General features: G+C 37.5%; 1 protein-coding gene across 5 annotated transcripts in view; it reads left to right on the top strand.

The window, feature by feature from the left end:
* gpc6a (glypican 6a) overlaps positions 1 to 18,715 on the top strand; it is a 93,727-nt gene that overhangs the window by 60,488 nt on the left and 14,524 nt on the right. For all 5 annotated transcript variants that reach the window (XM_077563690.1, XM_077563689.1, XM_077563687.1 and 2 more), the window contains 4 exons: positions 4,653 to 4,818; positions 12,510 to 12,640; positions 14,312 to 14,455; positions 15,475 to 15,504. In XM_077563690.1, coding sequence (XP_077419816.1) covers positions 4,653 to 4,818; positions 12,510 to 12,640; positions 14,312 to 14,455; positions 15,475 to 15,504 — 471 coding nt within the window. The remainder of the gene's footprint in view (positions 1 to 4,652; positions 4,819 to 12,509; positions 12,641 to 14,311; positions 14,456 to 15,474; positions 15,505 to 18,715) is intronic.

Here is an 18,715-nt window from a genome sequence, read left to right as displayed (position 1 = left end):
TATTCAACTGTTTTATTTATTTTTTTATTACCGTGCGTCTTGGCGCTATTTCCCCACGAGCATCTACACCTCATTCCAGTCCCTTTTATTTCCTTGCTGTGTGGAAATCTGACAGCATGATTAGATATCAGATCTCTTGTCAGTGCCGCAGAAGGCGAGCGTTTGATGTGGGATTTTAGGATTTACTCTAACCTTCTGTGAGCATATACAAGATTCTTGTAAGGAATTACTCTAACATCAGTTCACTGTTCTTTTTTTTCTCCTTTTTTTTTGGGTGCAATATCTAGTATTTCTAGTAATTACAGATTTTTTTTTTTTCAGTTTTGTTATGTTAGCCATGTTTGTCTTCAGAACAAGTGACAGTCTATTTTGGACTGTAGGATACCTTTATCTCCAAACTTGTGTTTGCTAGGTGACCTAACAACAACTGACTTACCACATAAACAATTTCAATCTAAACTTGTAGCCCTTACTATCGCTAAAAAAACAATTCTTGTTAACTGGAAAAATAAACAAACTCTGAATATCGACCAATGGTCTAAGTTACCTCCTCATAAATCACATTTTAATGGAAAAAATATCTGCCTCAAATAAAAACCAAATATCAAAATTTATAGAAACATAGAATTTTTTAACCTAATTCTGGTTACTTAATTCTGTCTGTTAGCGAGAGCCACTACATCGTGATAACTTACAAGCAATAACTTACAGCAATTTATTATTATATTATATTATTAGTATGGGATTTTTTTTAATGGGCTTTAGTAAACTGATGAATACACACACGCTCGCACGCACGCACGCACACACACACACACACGCACATACACATACTCACCCACATACAAAAAAAAAAAATATATATATATATATATATATGTGTGTATATGTATATATATATGTGTATATATATTTAAAAAAAAACATTTATTAAATTTTTTTAATTTATTTGTTTTTTTTTTTAAAAAAAAGGAGAGCAATGATGATGTCAAATCGAATGAACAATACTGAGCTCTCCTGAAAAAAAAAAAAAAAAGAACAAGTGACAGACTGTTTTGCACAACGACAGATCAGTCTCACTGCTATCGACACTAATGGCTGTGTAATTGAGCGGGAGCACCGGGTCAGCAACGCAGTCCCACACCCGTGTCCAATCACTGTGAAAGCAATGTGCTCAATGACAAAAATTATGACAAAACGACTGAGACAAATTCTTGGCATCGCTCTCACTGTCCCACCAGTGTTCCCCTTGATTGGCCTTGGTAGCTTGGAAAGATATTGTCATTTCTCACATTTCAGCTGCACTCCCCCCGGACGGAGTTCACGCCGTATGTGCATGACAACACCCAGTTGGATAGGCAAGGTGATATTTCCGTGAGTGTCTTTTGCAAGCTGTTTCTCATCAATCTGCTCTTGATAATGTGGTATGACTTTTTATATGCAGCGTGTTATCGGGTGGGCGAATGAGCTCATGACTTTATACAAGCAGTGTTCAAGATGACGGCATTTAAATGAGATATGTTAATCCTTAATAAAGGATGAATTCATGGTAGCTCAATAGTTTGACGGATGAACAGCTCGTACTGCTCCTTCAAAGCAAAAGGTTGAGGAGCAGGCCACTTTCTCTCTGCATGCCCAATTGTCATTATAGTTTCCTGCGCATAAAGTACCCCCACACACCATGTGGCGCTATCATAGTGCGTATATATCAGATAAGTAGATTAGTGTGTGTTAATCTTACACTGGATCTGAGACGTCTTCCGCCGCAGTCTTGCCCTCAGCCCGCCATGAAATATTCCAGTCACTCAACTATAAAGATGTGGTAACAAGATTATCAGATTATCCTTCATCAAAAGAGCACACAGCAAACTGCAAGGCACGGGAAAAACAATGGCAAACAACTTTACATGTTGACAAATTCAAGTGCATCTGAAACATGTTTACAGCTGGGAAATTGTTCTAAAACATGAGAGTACAGAGGAAATATTTTAAAAAAAATATTTGAAATAAATGGACCTTTGACTCATTGAAAAAAATATATTGTTTTAGGATTTGTGTAACCCTGGTGAATATCATTGTTTGCTTTTCCCAGACATAAACTTCCTATTTGACTTAATTCTTAAAAGCAATCCAATCCATCCATCCATTTTCTTGACCGCTTTTCCTCACAAGGGTCGCGGAGGTGCTATCGCGGAGGTGCTATCCCAGCTGGCTTCGGGCAGTAGGCGGGGTACACCCTGAACTGGTTGCCAGCCAATCCAAATCATTAAATAACACACTCAAATGCTTTGTGGGAAAGAATGTTGTTGTGTAAAGAATTTTTTTTAAAAAAAAACATTTATCCTCTGAATTTAACTCATCACACACTTGAGCAGGGTTTACAAACTTTTTTTTTTTTTTTAAATATTTCTCTGTACATTAAATCTGTTTTTGACGTGTTTTTTTTCCTCTCAAAGGTAAGATTCAAACCTCCAGAAAAAGCAAAAAAAAAAAAGAAAAAGATTCAAACCTTCTGCTAATTAAAACGGAAACCGTCATAACAAGCTGTACTAATCATTATTTCATGTCTGGTAAATATTTGCATTTGACTCTACATAGAATTATAAATACTTGGCAAAAAAAAAAATCTGTCTTCATGAAGGCTGCTTTGGGATTTATTAGATGCAACTGCTTTAATGTCTCTCATCCAAATGGGAAATGCCAGTGTCTAAGCCGAGCATGATATTTTGCAAGCGTGTTAGCTGTTAAATGTCCCTTGTTTTCTAAAAATGTCACCCTGTTAACGATACTCCTCGGGTGATATAAACAATTTACCATAACACAAGCAGATGACATAACCTGTGGAAAATGGCAACGAGCAACCTAGTTGTAATGGCTTCTTACAAGACATTGCGTGATATCTGTGGCAGATTGCAAATGTCAAATATGTTGAATTGGATCCTTGCTGCCAGCTGCCAAATAGTGGCAGCAAGTGCACTAATAGTCGATGTCACACTGGTTGCCGTTGTTTTCCCACACAATAGCACACATATTTACTGTACCAAATCAAAGACAAACCACAGCGATAACAACAGACGAGATGAAAGTTAGACAGAGACTCAGATGTCACAAATACTATTATTAAAGTGCACATTCTACCATTTTTTTGTCACTTTAATCTTTAGTTGTATTCACATCACTGGGTTTGTGTACAATAGATTCCATTCATGTTTCCAATAATGATGTATGGATGGATGGACGGATGGACAAACGGACAGATGAATGGACGGACGGATGGATGGAGGGATGGATGGACGGACAGATGAATGTACAGATAGATAGATAGATGGATGGACGGACAGACAGATGGACAATTCCAAACATCCTGACATTTCCGGTATTTCCCCAATTGCAATACAAATGCTTCCTTTATACGGTGAAAACAAATGGCGTACCGTATTGCTTTTACCTGTGACTAGCATACAAACCAGGCACAGTAGTCAAACATGTCATCGCATTTTGAAATCAAAATAATCCTCACAAATGAAATTACAATGATCCAAAGTCCAATGCTTTTCAATGAGCGGAAAGCTTCCCTTCACTGAGTTGACCGCCATTTTGTCTTGTGACGAAGATACAATAGCTAGCTAGCTATTGATAGATAGCGAGATACAATAGCTAGCTAGCTAGATATATATGGATAGTTAGCTATAATAGCTAGCTGCTTTATTTTATTTTTCATTTACTGACGGATGGATGGAGGTTTCATATTTCCTTCTTTATCATATGGGTGTTATTTTGAACCTGTTCATAAACACCTCATTGTCAATTATGATCACAAAATATACACATTCGCAACTGAGTAGAAGAATTTCAAGCTTTTTTTTTTTTTTAGAACTTCGGTGGTGAAGCGATCTTTTAAAATAATGATGTGTGAAGTCAAGGGCTTAGAATGCAGCCAGCGGTCTCCATCGTATGACTGCTGCTGTCTGATGTGTTACCAGTCTAACACAGAGGCGCACAGCAGTCTCCAGAGCACATGCTGGACACAATCTAGAGTCAAGCATGAATACAGAGGCTGACAGGCCAATTATCAGATGTACTCCTCGTTCTGCATCCCCACCTCTGAAGGGAAGCAGATGTGAGAATCCTGTCACTTTCACTCAAGCAACTGAGTCGCATGGCCCTATAACAAAAGGCACAGCCTTCACAAAAGATCAGGATGGACAGTGTTGAAAAGCTCATGTTGCCACGCTGTTTTATTTAGTGCATTTTTTTACATGTCCACACTCGGGACATGTGACGTATGTACAGTGCTTCGCAAAAGTATGAATCCACCATCCAATGGAAGGTTTATGCACCAGCATTAATTGTGCTTAAATTGGTTAAAATGATCAAATGTCCGGAGTGGAATATTGGTTGGCACGTCCATTCACAGTTGGAGTCTTTGGGTTAGAATTTAGGCTTTTCTGTGTGGAGTTTTCCCATTCTTCTCATGCTTTTGTGGTTTTCTCTGGATACTGCGGCCACCTCTGATAATCCAAAAAATTCTGAATTGTTTGTTGATTGGGAATGCTTGTTTGAAATCGTATTCCTTAGCATTGATTCTTCACAGAAAGCCTCCCGTTTCATAATATGTATCTCTTCTTTCTACATATCCGGCTGCTCTGCAGGTGAACGTTGCTCCGCCGTGCGTCAGAGCCTTGACCAGGATGTTGTACTGTCCATATTGCCGAAGCATGCCTGGACTCAAGCCCTGCCAAAACTACTGTCAAAACGTCATGAGAGGCTGTCTCGCAAACCAGGCTGACCTCGATCTCGAATGGAACACTTTCACTGGTAAGTAATTCATTAAATCTGGTGTCTGTGCATCTGTTTCTCTTATGCGTATGGTGTGTACTTTCAAGTACTGTATAGGCAATGTTATGTTTTCATGGCTCGGTTTGAATAGCCTCTGTGGGAATTCAATTGGATATGCTACATTTGGTTCTGCTCTGAGACAAAACTGAGTTCGTATTCAGCCATTCCCTCGGTTTTTTTTTTCTTTTTTGTGTGCAACTGCGCAATGCTGTTTTCTATTGCAAGGACCCGGGCTGAGCGCTTAAAGCTGGCTGTGGGTCCCTGCTGTTTGGGATTGATAAAGGGAGAGCAGATCCTAAGCAAACACATTTTCTGTCGACTTTCCAGCAGAGCTTGCTGAGTAATAGAGCACCGCAGTTAGGCTGTAAGTAGCTGCTTGCCGAAAGACTCACTGTTAAATGCATACAAAGGAGTCACATTGAATGTTCCATCTGTATTTTTTTTTCCTCCCAGTTCAATGCTTTATTTCTTGTCATGTACGCCACCATCACGCTAGCTGTTCTATTCTTTAAACGAGGTGAATTCTAGCCCGAGACATGTCTGACGACTGTATGTGAAGCGAAGTGTGCTTCTGAGCCACTTGCCGATTTGTGACAGGTCGGTATTCCAAAAAAGCCTCCAGACTGCATAGCATGTGTTCTCTCGGGTGGCATGTCTGAAGCCTCAGATCAACACAGGCCCTTGTGTGCTGAATGAAATGTCTCTCTGCTTTATGACATCTGTTAAAAAGTTAGTGTCTTGTTCACTTGTGAAGAGGCAAATCCATCGCCGCAAAGGGACATTGTTCCTGACAGTAATGGGAAAAGCTGCTGTTGTAACAGAATTTTAAATCTGGTTAGAGGAAGGGAACCCTTGAGATGTTTGTGAAAATTTATTGATTTTATCGCACCCTAGTTTTATTGGGAGGCATTTTTTTCCCCTGTATTGTCTAGTTTGACTTTTCCTCTTCATTTTTGCACAAGAACGGGAAGGGCAATGACCCACCAGATTCAAATGACGGCACTCACTGTGTTAAATGTGTTGCATTCTGTTTTGCTCCATTAATCATTTCATATTTTATAGAGCTCGTGGTTCCATTACAAAATGACTAATAGTGCTGCAATTTTCAGCATGTCTGTCTTCTTGTGACTCTTCCCATAGGCGCTTACATTTGCCCAGGCAGTGTATGTTTCCCCGCATAATAATAATTTAAGTTTTATATATATATATAAATATAAATATATATATATATATATATATATATATATATATATATATATATATTAAAAGTTCAAAGTTCAGCATCTTTCTGAATGTATGATCGAAGGTAATTTTGGATGTCTTCTACATCTTTTTGGATGCATTCTCTATTGCCCAAAAAAGTTTCACGAGCTAACTCAACAACTCGCAAAAAGTATTGATCGGTCTTCCAAAATCCACTTCTAAATGTATCACATGTAGCACATAAATCATCATGTGTAGACAGCCTGGATCACGATTCTTTTAAATCATCACATTTTTCTTCACAAGCACTTAATGACATTTACGTGGACTTTGTTCATGCTGTAATGTGATTATCACAGAGGACCACTGAAGAAAAGGAAGGCAAGGTTGTTGTTTTGTTTTGTTTTCCAAGCGGTTTACAGTATTTTGATTTTTTTAAAAAAATAAAACAAAAAATCATGAAAAGCACCACTGCCATTCTTCCCTTTTTTTTTTTTTTTCTGGAGAGCTCAGTATTGTTCATTTGGTAATTTTACCGATTTGACATGTCATCATCATTGCTCTCCTTTTTTTTTTTTATATTTTATTTTATTTTTTGTATGTGGGTGATAATGTGTGTGTGCGTGCGTGCGTGCGAGTGTGTGTGTATTCATTAGTTCACCTAAAACCTATTTAAAAAAAATCCCATACCGTTCACCTTTCTTCCCTTCTAATGTACAGACGCTCCCCACCTTACGAACGAGTTACGTTCCGGACGATCGTTCGTAAGGTGAATTTGTTCGTAAGTTGCTTCAGTGCTATATTTTGTATTATAATTTATGTTTAAAGCCTATATAAGTATATTGAAGGTTTATATAAGTATGTTTAAGGCTTGTACAAGTAACCTGCGTTGGTTTGTACTGAAAAAAACTTTTAATAAAATGGAGAGAATACGTACAGTACTGTACTGTACTACGTATGTTAGAGAGAGAGAGAGAGAGAGACACACACACAGTATGTACATGTACGTAATAAGATAAATAAAATGAAGTTTAACTTACTTTTGGAAGATGTACTCGATGCTTAAGGAGATGATGGAGGAGGAGGAAGAGGAGGATTTTATATCATGAGAGATTCTTCGTCGTCGCTGGAATCGGCTTCAAAAGTTATTTCCTGCTTCATGGGGACCGGCGTTTTCTTCCTCCTCCTCCTCGCCACGTTGCTCAGCCTCCAATGAGCTCTCACAGCGCCAATCGTCGGTATTAGCGGCGGAAAAAGAAGCACTACGCGCAATACAAAATCTAACTTACAGCATTTCTTTCCGTACATTTTTCGACATACTGTACGCGCAGAAATGTTCGTATGTACCGTTGTTCGTAACTCGAATGTTCGTAAGTAGGGGAGCGTCTGTAATCAGATACATGTTTTTTTCTGAACCAGTCATCCACTTATGTTACATTTTGTTTGTAACTAAAAATAAACACAATTAGCGTAGATTATCCTTTCCCATACATTTTATAAATAAATATGGATACTAAAACAATTACTTTTAAATTCATTGAAGTATATATAATTACAAGTCCTCTAAAATGTCATTGTCATCTTAGATTCTAAGCAAGCGGTGTGTACAAACCTCTGAAGTCAGCTGAAATGGACTTGCTTGTAAGTGTGCTTTGCATGCTCATGTGTGCTGGCATGCGTGCATGTGTGTCCGCTGTGTGATCCCAGACCATCCGTCAACTGCCATTGTGACAAATATAGCCAGCTCTGCATCATGACGGACGCATCATCATCATTTGTCTTGTCAGCCTCTTGTTAAAATACCCTCGAAGAGGCATGCTGCTGCTTTTCCCGGGCCCTCGCTGCATCAGAATCGCTTCTTTTTCTGACAGACAAACCAAACCGCCTTGTCGGAAGATGCTTATCAAGGGTTGTTTAGTGTCTGTGTAATTTCCTCACATTTGAAAGGAGGAAGAACCCGGAAACTGGATTTCAATTACTTTTTTTTTCTTTTAAGAGATTGGTAGGGATTTAATTGCGGTTGAAATTGCAGTATTGCAATGTTGAGGTTACATGAGTAGAATACTATAATTATACAATTGCACCACATAGCCTAGTGCAGAAGGGGAAAAAAATGCACTCCTTTAGAATTTGACTTTTTCTCACAAAACTTTTAATACAAGATATTGGTCAGTGTTGAATTTTTGCTATCTAGTTTGTCTGGGTGGTTCATTTTTTGGTGTGGTGTTTTTTTATTTTTTAAATAGTCCAAAAAGGTGCATGAGGGGCGTGCTGCTGATTGTAGCAATTGCCAACACCTGCTCAAGTGCGCACAGCAGCGAGCTCACGGCTGCCCTCACAAGCAGCATCTGGCCAGCCCCGCCCCCGCACAGATCGCTGCAACAGTAGTACGCGTCACTGTGTCGCATATTTTAAAATGGCAGTTGTAATTTTATATTGCAGATTTTTCACGTATCATGGGATTTTTTGTCACATTTTTCTACAATAATCCTGGGATTTTGTGATAATTTTTGGTCACATTTTTCTGCAATGATCCTGAGATTTTGTGATCATTTTTGGTCACATTTTTCTACAATAAACAACATGCCAAGAAGTTAAAGTGCAATGTGTCAACAACACAATACTCAATTGCACGACTACTAATACATGCAAAGCTAACTCAATCTAAATGCTAATTGCTGCAAAACGGGAACAGATAGAACTTTTTTTCCCGATGAAAGAAGAGACTCTAATCTTTGTTTTGGTAGGTTCCATGTTTTTATAGCAATAGAACACAATATTCTGTGGGCCATGCAAAATCAGTCCAAATCCAGTAAAACAACTGGGAGCGAAGGTGGTTTCAGTGAAAATGGCTGGGAGTGAATGAGTTAAGTGTAGAATGAGATGGCGGCGACCCCGAGAGTACAAAATTATTACCTGCGTCTCGCATGCATATTTTGTATTGGTGTTATGCGTAAGTAATACTGTACGTTCCAGAACTCACAGCGAAAAAATAGTCTGCTTTGTCATCTTGCTTTTTGCCTCTGGCGCATTATTTTTCATAATTAGGATATAGGAATGTGTTGCCCTCTGATTAGTGACACCACAGTGTAAACAATCCTCATTGATTTCATTTGCTCATTTCTTTTTAATTGCATGGCTTGCTTCCAAATGTAACCTTACCTCCCCACAACTCCCTAGACCCTGAGAACCAAAGCCAATATTGCCCCCCCCCCCCCCCCTCCCATTCCTAACTAGGGCTCTCGGGTAGCTGTGAAATTTTGAGGACAGACACACTTGATGGGGCTTTACTATAAATGATGTTTGGCAAAGGAGGCTCACACTCTACTTAACTGCATCAGAGTATCTACAAAATTCATATCTGGTCACATGGTGTTATTCAATTGTTATTCGTATTGTTCCATCATTATTAATGGTCAAAACTGTAAATGGGAGTGAGAACAGAAGAAAGTCATTACTAATGTAGGCCATCAGAATCATCATCTTCTTCATCACAAACACACTCTACATTGGCCTCATTATAATGTGTGAGCTTGGTGATTTCCCGAGCAGAAGTCAATTTTAAGTTCCTTTTCTTACATGATTTAATTTGAATTTAACTCATTCACGGCCATTGACGGCTATAGACGTCAAAAATTAATTTGAACTATTTCTATTAGTTTAACATTTTTTTCCACTTTTATTAACAAGAGTGTCAAAACCTAGATTTTTTTTACTGTACATTTAGAACAAATATAAAATTTGTGATTAATCGTGAGTTAACTAGTGAAGTTATGCGATTAATTCCTGACGCCCCTAATTTTTAATAATCTTTTCTTGTCTTTTTCTAAATCGCGTCAGGCGATTAAAAATTTTCAATTGTAATTAATCACATGACTTCACTAATTAACTCACGATTAATCACAAATTTTATATCTGTTCTAAATGTACAATATAAAAAAAGGTTTTCATACTCTTATTAACAAAAGTGGAAAATTAATAGAAATAGTTCAAATGAATTTTGACGTCTATAGCCGTCAATGGCAGTAAATGAGTTAATGTAAGTAATAGCAAATGCTCATAACCATTTTCACGCAACTGAGCTTCACACATACCACTTGTCTTCATTAGGGTCACATATGAGTCTAATCCGATGATTTTAAGCGAGAGGCTCACCCAAGACTGGCCACAAGTCAATCACAGGCAGGAATGAGGTCATTGGGTCTTTATCGAATGATTCAAAGAATTGTCTCCAATATGGTCGCAGCTCTCTTTGAATTCTCCTGAGGCTTTTCTCCCACGCAGTTCGAGCGGCAAGTGCATAACATGGACGGCTGAAAACTGGCATTGGACTGAGTTTGGTCCCCTGCACTGACCTCCAGCCAACTCCTGATGGAAATCAAACCAAGCGTCGCGTTCGATTTTAGATTGCAGTGTAAACAAAGAAGAGTGCTCTTCAAAGATGTAGCCACTAAAAAAATAGAGACCAGGAGTCTATCGTAGCTCTCATCCCTCTTTTCAAAGTAAAGCCATTTCAAAAGCATTACTTCAAAATCAATCTAAGTTGTGTCATATCAATCGGTTTCTTAAGAATAGAGTAACTTCACAAATTGCTGAAAGATTGTATCTCAACTGCTGAGCTGGTCGACTTCCAATTTGTTTGAACCTGCAACTAGCCCCGTGTAACTCTACCCCAGTCTGGCATAACCCAATGTTTACAATCATCAACAACAAAAAAACTACTCTCTCTTATTTATTTTTTAATCTCTTCTGATGACATAACAGCACCACTTCATTACCGATTGCCCTTCGGACCTTTAGATTTAACTGAAGTCATTTGTAACAGCACATGTGCGATTGCAAGGCAGATAGCTTTATTGAAATTACATACACACGGCAACTCTGTGTTTCACACAAGCAGACATAATAGCACCTAAGAAAACATTTCAAAGTAAAAAAAAAAAAAAAGTATACAATATTCAAAAGCTGTTTGAAATCAGAGACAGTGACTATGATTTGAGGTGTATAAATGTCTATAAAAAATTCTCAACAAGAACAAATATTAGGCAAAGGTGTGTTATAATTATAGGTGTAAATTTTGTGGAATAAATTTGGAATTAACCTGAAAAGGTGTGAATCACTAGTTGTGTTTAAAAAAATGTATAAAAACAAAGTACAACAACAATATTTGAATCAGGTATAAGTCAGTGCAAATGTAGAAAATAGAGTGTAATTAAAAATGTATGTGCTGATTTATATATCTGTAAAAATGTTTGCTTGTAAACTAAATGTACAATACTGTGCAGCTGTGTATGTGTACGTTTGTGTGTTTGTTTGTTTTTTTTTTTTGTAAGGGGGTAGGACTCGATAAGTTTTTTTACTTCTTCCTACTCCCTTTTGAACTTGTGCTTAATGATGATTGTGTATGTAAAAAATAAATTAAAAAATGTCTTTTAAATCCTTTTATTTTAATTGCAGTATTTCTGTTGCTGGTTTCTATGTTCAATAAGCAAGCAACCAAACAAAATTAGACATCTAAAATTACTAAAAGAACTTAATCAAAGGTATGGAAAAAAGACAAGTTTGTATTGTTTGTTTTCACTTATTCGCTGATTTCCCTCACAGCGTATTTGTGTGCGGCATAACAGCGAAATGCTGCTTCACCATGTTTGAGTCAAACTCTGGGCTCCACCAATTGACCCGAGTGTAGATCTCATAACCCTACTGTGTTCAGCATTCTCTTTAATGTATTCAGGACACAAACTGTTCACTGGCTTGTGGACCTGACTGGGATTCAGTGTAAAGCCCTTCGGTCTAGAGTAATATGTCCTGTTCTCTTTGTTCTGATCAGAACCCGAGCTGCAACTGTTTGATTCTCTTTTGAGGGATTTCAGTCAAAAGACCGTTACAATAATCAAGTCTACTGGAGATAAAAGCATGGGTAACCTCAAGTGACAATTTCTTCTGAAATTCATGGCATTATGTCAGCTATTGCTTTCATCTGCTCGCAAAAAAATGATTAAAAGTTGACTATTCCTTTGTCTGTATTAATAAAATGTTTTTTTTTTTAATGAAGTGTGGTACTCCGGTGGATAATTTGTTTCTGTGGCTAGAGAGTCACATCACAATGCATTCACGCGGAATGTTGTCATTGAGAATTGATTGGTTCTAACAAGTGCTTTTCACATATGTGTTTTTTGTGTTAAATTTAATTCATGATTAAAAAATGAATGGCAAAAGTGGACCGATGAATATTTCACTTGTTTTGTATCTGAGAAGAAAGAACAGGCAGGCGACATTGGCATTTTCACCATAGAGGCAAGAAAATAATGTGAAAACGCTGCAGAAAAATCAATGCATTCAAGTTAGGCGGGCTTATCGAGTGGCAATGTAAGATGGCCGCCGGTGGCTTCACTTCTGATGGCGAGTAAGCAGCATTCAGACAGAAGTCCCATAGACTTTTTTTTCTTTCTTTCATGTTGTGACAGATGCCATGTTGCTAGTGGCGGAAAGACTGCAAGGACCTTTTCACATGGAAGCAGTCATTGAGCCAATTGACCTCAAGATTTCGGAGGCCATCGTGACCATGCAGGACAACAACAGGATACTGTCAGCAAAGGTACATTTCTTCAACTTGTTGCTTAACTTGTTTAAACCCTGGAGAACCCAAGAACCCTTTTCTTCTTTGGAAAATTATGAATTATACATTAAATGACTGCTATAAGTTCACTGAACACCAAAATATATGTTTTTTCAATTTTAACCCTTGTTTTTTGAACTAGCTCAGAGTTGCTAATTTATCAAAATATATATATAAAACATACTCCTAGGCATTCTGCAACATGATATGAAATAGATTAACAAAAAAAAAACAATTTTGCCATCTGATGGTTTGCTGAGAAGATGGTTTTGTTTGGATTGATTTCCAGCTCAACAAAACAGCATGTTGCCACCACTCTGGCTCATGTAAGTGCAATATTCATCCACTAGATGGCTCCATGCAGGGGTCAGAAGTGGCACTCTGGACTTTTAAAGTTAAATTTGTAAAAAAAAAAAGGTCTTTGTTATTTGAGTAGCAGAATTTATAGGGGCCAAATTTGACCCCGTGGGTTCTCCAGGGTTAAAACACAAGACGTTTCTGTCACAATTCATTTTCACAACGTAAGTAAATGACGGCATGACTTTGTCTTGGAAATGCTAGAATAGTAGAACAGACTTCATACTTAAAAATCAAATTTCCAATCAGCTAATTTATTTTAATGCGCAGCACAAATGCCTTCAAGATTCACTGTTCAATGAGATGACTTCTATTTAACCTGCAAATAAAGAAGCTAATTTATTCTTAAACCTCCTTCCATTTCAAATTACTCTTCGGAATGGAAAAATTCCAAAGCTCCAAGTAAAAAAAAAAAAAAAAAAAAAACTTCTCTTATCAAAAGGTAAGCTTCATTTCAACTTTTACACTCTGGTGTATTTAAGCCCATCTCCCGGCTAGATTCACACAGGTCAGTATGAATAAGATGTCCCATTCTTCCCCATATCACAGCAGCTGCAATTTCTAACTTTAGCCATTGTCTATGCACCTGAGGCCGTCTTCCCCAAAGCTCGCGCTTGGCTAAAAGATTGCTGGCAGATTACGATCGCTCGCAAAATTCACCTTGCATTGTACTTTCGATCCTGTGGCGCTGACCTGCGGAAAATCACTTTTTCTGCGCGATGCACAGGATATAAGAATTGTAATCATGATGAAGGATTGATAAATATTAGACAAAAGACAGCCCTTGTCATAATAGCCGTCCGCAACACAGAATTCCGAGCCAGCAGAGAGGCCACAAAGGGCTGATGAGTTTTTCTGTTTGAATTTGTTTGTTTGGATCCGAACAGCCCTCAGAGGCTTCGTCGTCAACAATCGTCAAGCAATCTAATCTCACGATGTGCCAAGAGACTGATTAATGTCTGCTTTAGGAATTGATTGTTTTATACTTCTTCTTTTTCTGCAATAACTGAACTTTTGCATTGCTCTTAAACCTACTCGAAAAAGAATGATCCATTCAGAGCAGTTTTCTTCTGAAAAGCCACAATCATTGATGCCGCATTTTTTCCCGAGCAGCACTAGAGCAATATTTTGCTATTAGGGTTAAATTCACATAATGTTAGACTATTACCGAAGCACATTATCTATATCCCATATATTCACATTTGGTTTCCCCCTTCATTTATTATCATCATATTTGTCTTTCTGGATTTGTTTGTAATTATCCCTCAAATCGTTTTGTCTCCTTCCTTGTAGTTTTTCCAGAGTTGCGGACCCCCAAAACCTTCAGGCATAGGCAGGTCCGCACGCGGCATCTCAGATGTGTTCAGTGCTCGTTTCAGACCGTATCCTCCCGAGGAAAAGCCGACCACAGCCACGGAGACGAGCCTGGATCGACTGGTATGAGCCAGGATACGAATATTATATTTATTTCGTAATTAAAGAGTGATTATTTCAGTATTATTTCTTTTCTTTTAAATCCTTTTACTTTAATTGCAGTATTTCTGTTGCTGGTTTCTATGTTCAATAAGCAAGCAAACAAACAAAAGTAGACATCTAAAATAACTTAATCAAAGCTATGGAAAAAAGATAAGTTTGTATCCTGCAAAAGCATCGACACTGGTCTGTTTTCACTTATTCGCTGATTTCGCTCACAGCGTATTTGTGTGCGGCATAACAGCGAAATGCTGCTTCACCATGTTTGAGTCAAACTCTGGGCTCCACCAATTGACCCGGGTGTAGATCTCATAACCCCTCAGAGGCTACGTCGTCAACAATCGTCAAGCAATCTAGTCTCACGATGTGCCAAGAGACTGAATTTATTGTTTTATACTTCTTCTTTTACTTCTCCGTGATTATTTCAGTAATGTAGAAGTGCTACCACATCATATTGATCTGCGTTTCTAATTATTTGTATTTCTAAATCACACAAAAAATGGATGCATCTGCAGGAGTTGTACTGCAAAATACAACCACAGTAATTTGTTAAAATCACCTGACCATATCTGTAATTGCCAGGATGCTGAAATATGTGAAAATTAAATAACCCGTTTGCATGTTTTTTGACTAAAGCTCGCACTCAGAAAGAGTTTGCCAAGTCCCTCCATCACTTACAGCAAAATTCACTAAATTCATTTCCTTTTCATGTGGATGATATATAGCCGCTTGTAAATGTATGTTAGAGTGCTCAAATGTTTATTTCTCTTCCCCGATGCAAAAAAAAAATATGCTCATTAATCATATCTGATGGTAGTAAATCTGATCATTATTTCACAGTTGAGCTGAGGCAGTTCTATTGCTTTATTAAGTAGCACCATTTATCATTTAGCTTAAGGTCCACTAACTTGAGTATTTGTCTGTTCGACCTGTGTCCAATTAAATCTCTGTCTTCTTCATTTTTCTGCTGCCGCTTCAACTAGAGGGGCGTCTGGATGACAATGCAACACAGTGTAAGAATTTTTTCTAATCTATTCCTTTTACCTTCTTATTACTTTTTTTTTTCATTCTTTTTTTTTTTTCTCTCTTCTGGAGAGCTCAGTATTGTTCATTCGGTAATTTTACCGATTTGACACGTCATCATCATTGCTCTCTTATTACTGTTGTGCACTCACACTGGGTCAGTTCAAACAAAAATGGGCTTAGGACAGATCACAGTTCACACCTTTTTTCGCTTTTCCAAGGAGTCAGTCTGATGTGTGCTAATCGCTTCATAATACAACACTAACGTATGACTTGTATTTTGCAACCTGACTTGTGGCTGATTTTGAGTTTATTTCTATTATGCAAAGTGTCATTTAGAACCGGCGACAGGTTAGGAAATCTGCCAAGGTTCCTGTGCTTGTGAATGAAAAATCATACAAGTGAAAAGTCAAATGAGTTCAGATCTGAAGCATGCTCAAACCCTGTACAAAGTGATGAATAGGATTGCATCCTAAATCACTTTAGGACTTTTAATTGCATAAAAAAAAAAAAAGTGTTATTACCCTAATAGGAATTATGTCTTGGCTTTTATTATGACTTGAAATCCAACCACATTTGAGGTTTTGAATTTGAAACTAAATTAGGGCTGTCACTATGGATTATTTGTAGAATTAACAGTTATTCCATTGATTAATTGAATAATGGGATCAAATTAGATTTCGCATTAAAGTGTATTACAAAACAATTTTTTTCCCCAATTACTTACCAATTATTGTTGTTCCATTAGTTGTTATACTCATCAACCTTTTTCAAACTAATTTAGTTTATTTTTTCCTAAGTAAAAGTAAATGTTTGCAAATGTCTTATTTTTATTAAATGCAATACCTGCTCCTCAAATATAGGTTAAATCCAGAGGTTACATTTCATTGTGCATCGTTTATGGGAGATAAAGTATAAATAGCTTTATCTTATCATTAAAGTCAAAACGCAGCACCCTGGCTGTCAGATGTTGGTTGGTGAGCAAGCGACAGTTAATTGGGATTATACCATCTCTTATATTTGCAGAAGTGTGGAAATGAATTAGGCCAGCCACATATAGATAGCCCCGACCCCTGACCTATAGACAAAAGTGTGGCAGTTTGCAATTAGATCATTCTGGTGACAGAAAATGCACGTGAAAAGTGAACTCTCATAACCTTGCATGTTATCTCACTGATGTGATCAAATTTAGTTGAATGAAATTGCTGCTCCAGAGGAGCGGTTTACAATTTAGGATGGCTTAATGGAATAAATTGAGTATAATATCCATCATCGTGTTCTCAATAGTCTGTAATCTCCTTAAGATAACAATCATTATGTTGTCATTTAGCTCGCTCGTGAAACAGAGACCGGCTGTTGTTGGAGCCCATTCAGCGAGTAAACCTCTTTCCCCAATGCCTGAAGAGACAAAGTACTGCACATTTCCTTCGTTTCGAGTGTTTCCATCAACAGTATGATTGCGGGGCCACGAATGGCAATTCAGTGTGGCGCTCAAATACCCTGGAGGGAAATTCAATTCTCACTCTGATATTCAGTGTTTGTTGCATGAATTGCACCAAATAATAATAGCAATGATTTTTTATTTTTTTTTATAGGGGCCATTCGAGGTCACCTCACAACATAATAAAAGAAGAAAAAAAGTACTCCAATAAAATAACAGAACATAAAATATAATGTGTTTGATAAATAAAAAAGGGTTTTATAAATAAAAACGTACACAAAGAAGCAGAACACACACACAGTACATGCAAATTGAGTTTTGGAGGTTTTGACAATTATTTAGAAGGGACAATTTATTTATTTTTTTAAATTTTATATATATATATATATATTTTTTTTTTAAATATAAATAAGAAGGAGAGCAATGATGATGACATGTCAAATCGGTAAAATTACCGAATGAACAATACTGAGCTCTCCAGAAAGAAAAAAAAAAAAAGAAGGAAACCAGCATCCTCCAACAAACAGACAATTTTTGCTTGTTTTTTTGTCAACAAGGACGAGATTTAGATTATTGACCCTGCGGTCCACAGCAAGCTCCTTGAGAATCTTTTAGAAAACTCTTCTTTTTTTGTCTTTTAATGCGTTGTGGGGGGAAAAAATGAAGCAAAACATTCCCAACTCTTTTGAGAAATCATTCTGCTCAGTGGAAGTGTCAACAGGACTGCCAATTACAATATGACCAATGGCAACATAGCCAAATTGCTTTAAACCATTTAGTTTGCTTTCGATTAATCCAGCTTCAGCTCCAATTAAACTCTTACAATGCCTGCAGATCCGTTTTTTCCATTTAAGAGCCCCAAACTGGGTGCAGCCTGGGAGGAAAAAGAGAGAAAGTGTTAAGACCAAAAAAATGATCACTGATTTTGCTCGTATAATATTTTGTGCTTACTGATCAATAAACAAGCAGAGGTGACACGCAGTTGGGTTGACAAAACATTGCGATGAAGTCAACAACATCTGGGAGCATCCTGGCTATGACATCACAAAATCGTTAGTGAGCTGTTGGTAAGCAAAAAAAAATATTTTGCTCAAAGAGGTAGACGTATGAAGTTTGCCAAATTGTGTATTAATCTTTAATGGAGCCTTGCTGCAACCTTTTTACTTTGCTGCAATGTGGATGAGAAATAATTTTATCAAAGTGATGTTTTCTGGCTGCAAGTCTCTAAAAGCCGTTTTTTCAACGAGGGTATTTCCTCTAATTCCAACCGTTACGGTCCAGCGTTTTTTTTATATTTTATGTTCACTTAGGGGCAATTTTTATGTGTTCCTCCTCCATTTCTTATCGCGGTTTCCTTTCCTTTCCTTTCTTTTCTTTGATCCTTCCTCGGGTCTCCTGACAACCTCACAACTCTAGCCGGATTCTGAAGTATTCGGTTTAGGTGAACGGTATGGGATTTTTTTTTAATAGGTTTTAGGTGAATTAATGAGTACACGCTCACATGCAAAGTGGATGAGAAGTAATTTTATCAACGTGATGTTTTCTGGCTGCAAGTCTCTAAAAGCCGTTTTCTCAACAAGAGGGTATTTCCTCTAATTCCAACCGTTACGGTCGAGCGTTTTTTTTATATTTTATGTTCACTTCGGGGCAATTTTTATGTGTTCCTCCTTCATTTCTTATCGCGGTTTCCTTTCCTTTCCTTTCTTTTCTTTGATCCTTCCTCGGGTCTCCTGACAACCTCACAACTCTAGCTGGATTCT

The sequence above is a fragment of the Vanacampus margaritifer genome, chromosome 4 (assembly GCF_051991255.1).
Source record: "Vanacampus margaritifer isolate UIUO_Vmar chromosome 4, RoL_Vmar_1.0, whole genome shotgun sequence".
In the NCBI taxonomy this organism is placed as follows: domain Eukaryota; kingdom Metazoa; phylum Chordata; class Actinopteri; order Syngnathiformes; family Syngnathidae; genus Vanacampus; species Vanacampus margaritifer.
This window is presented reverse-complemented; position numbering and strand designations above follow the sequence as displayed.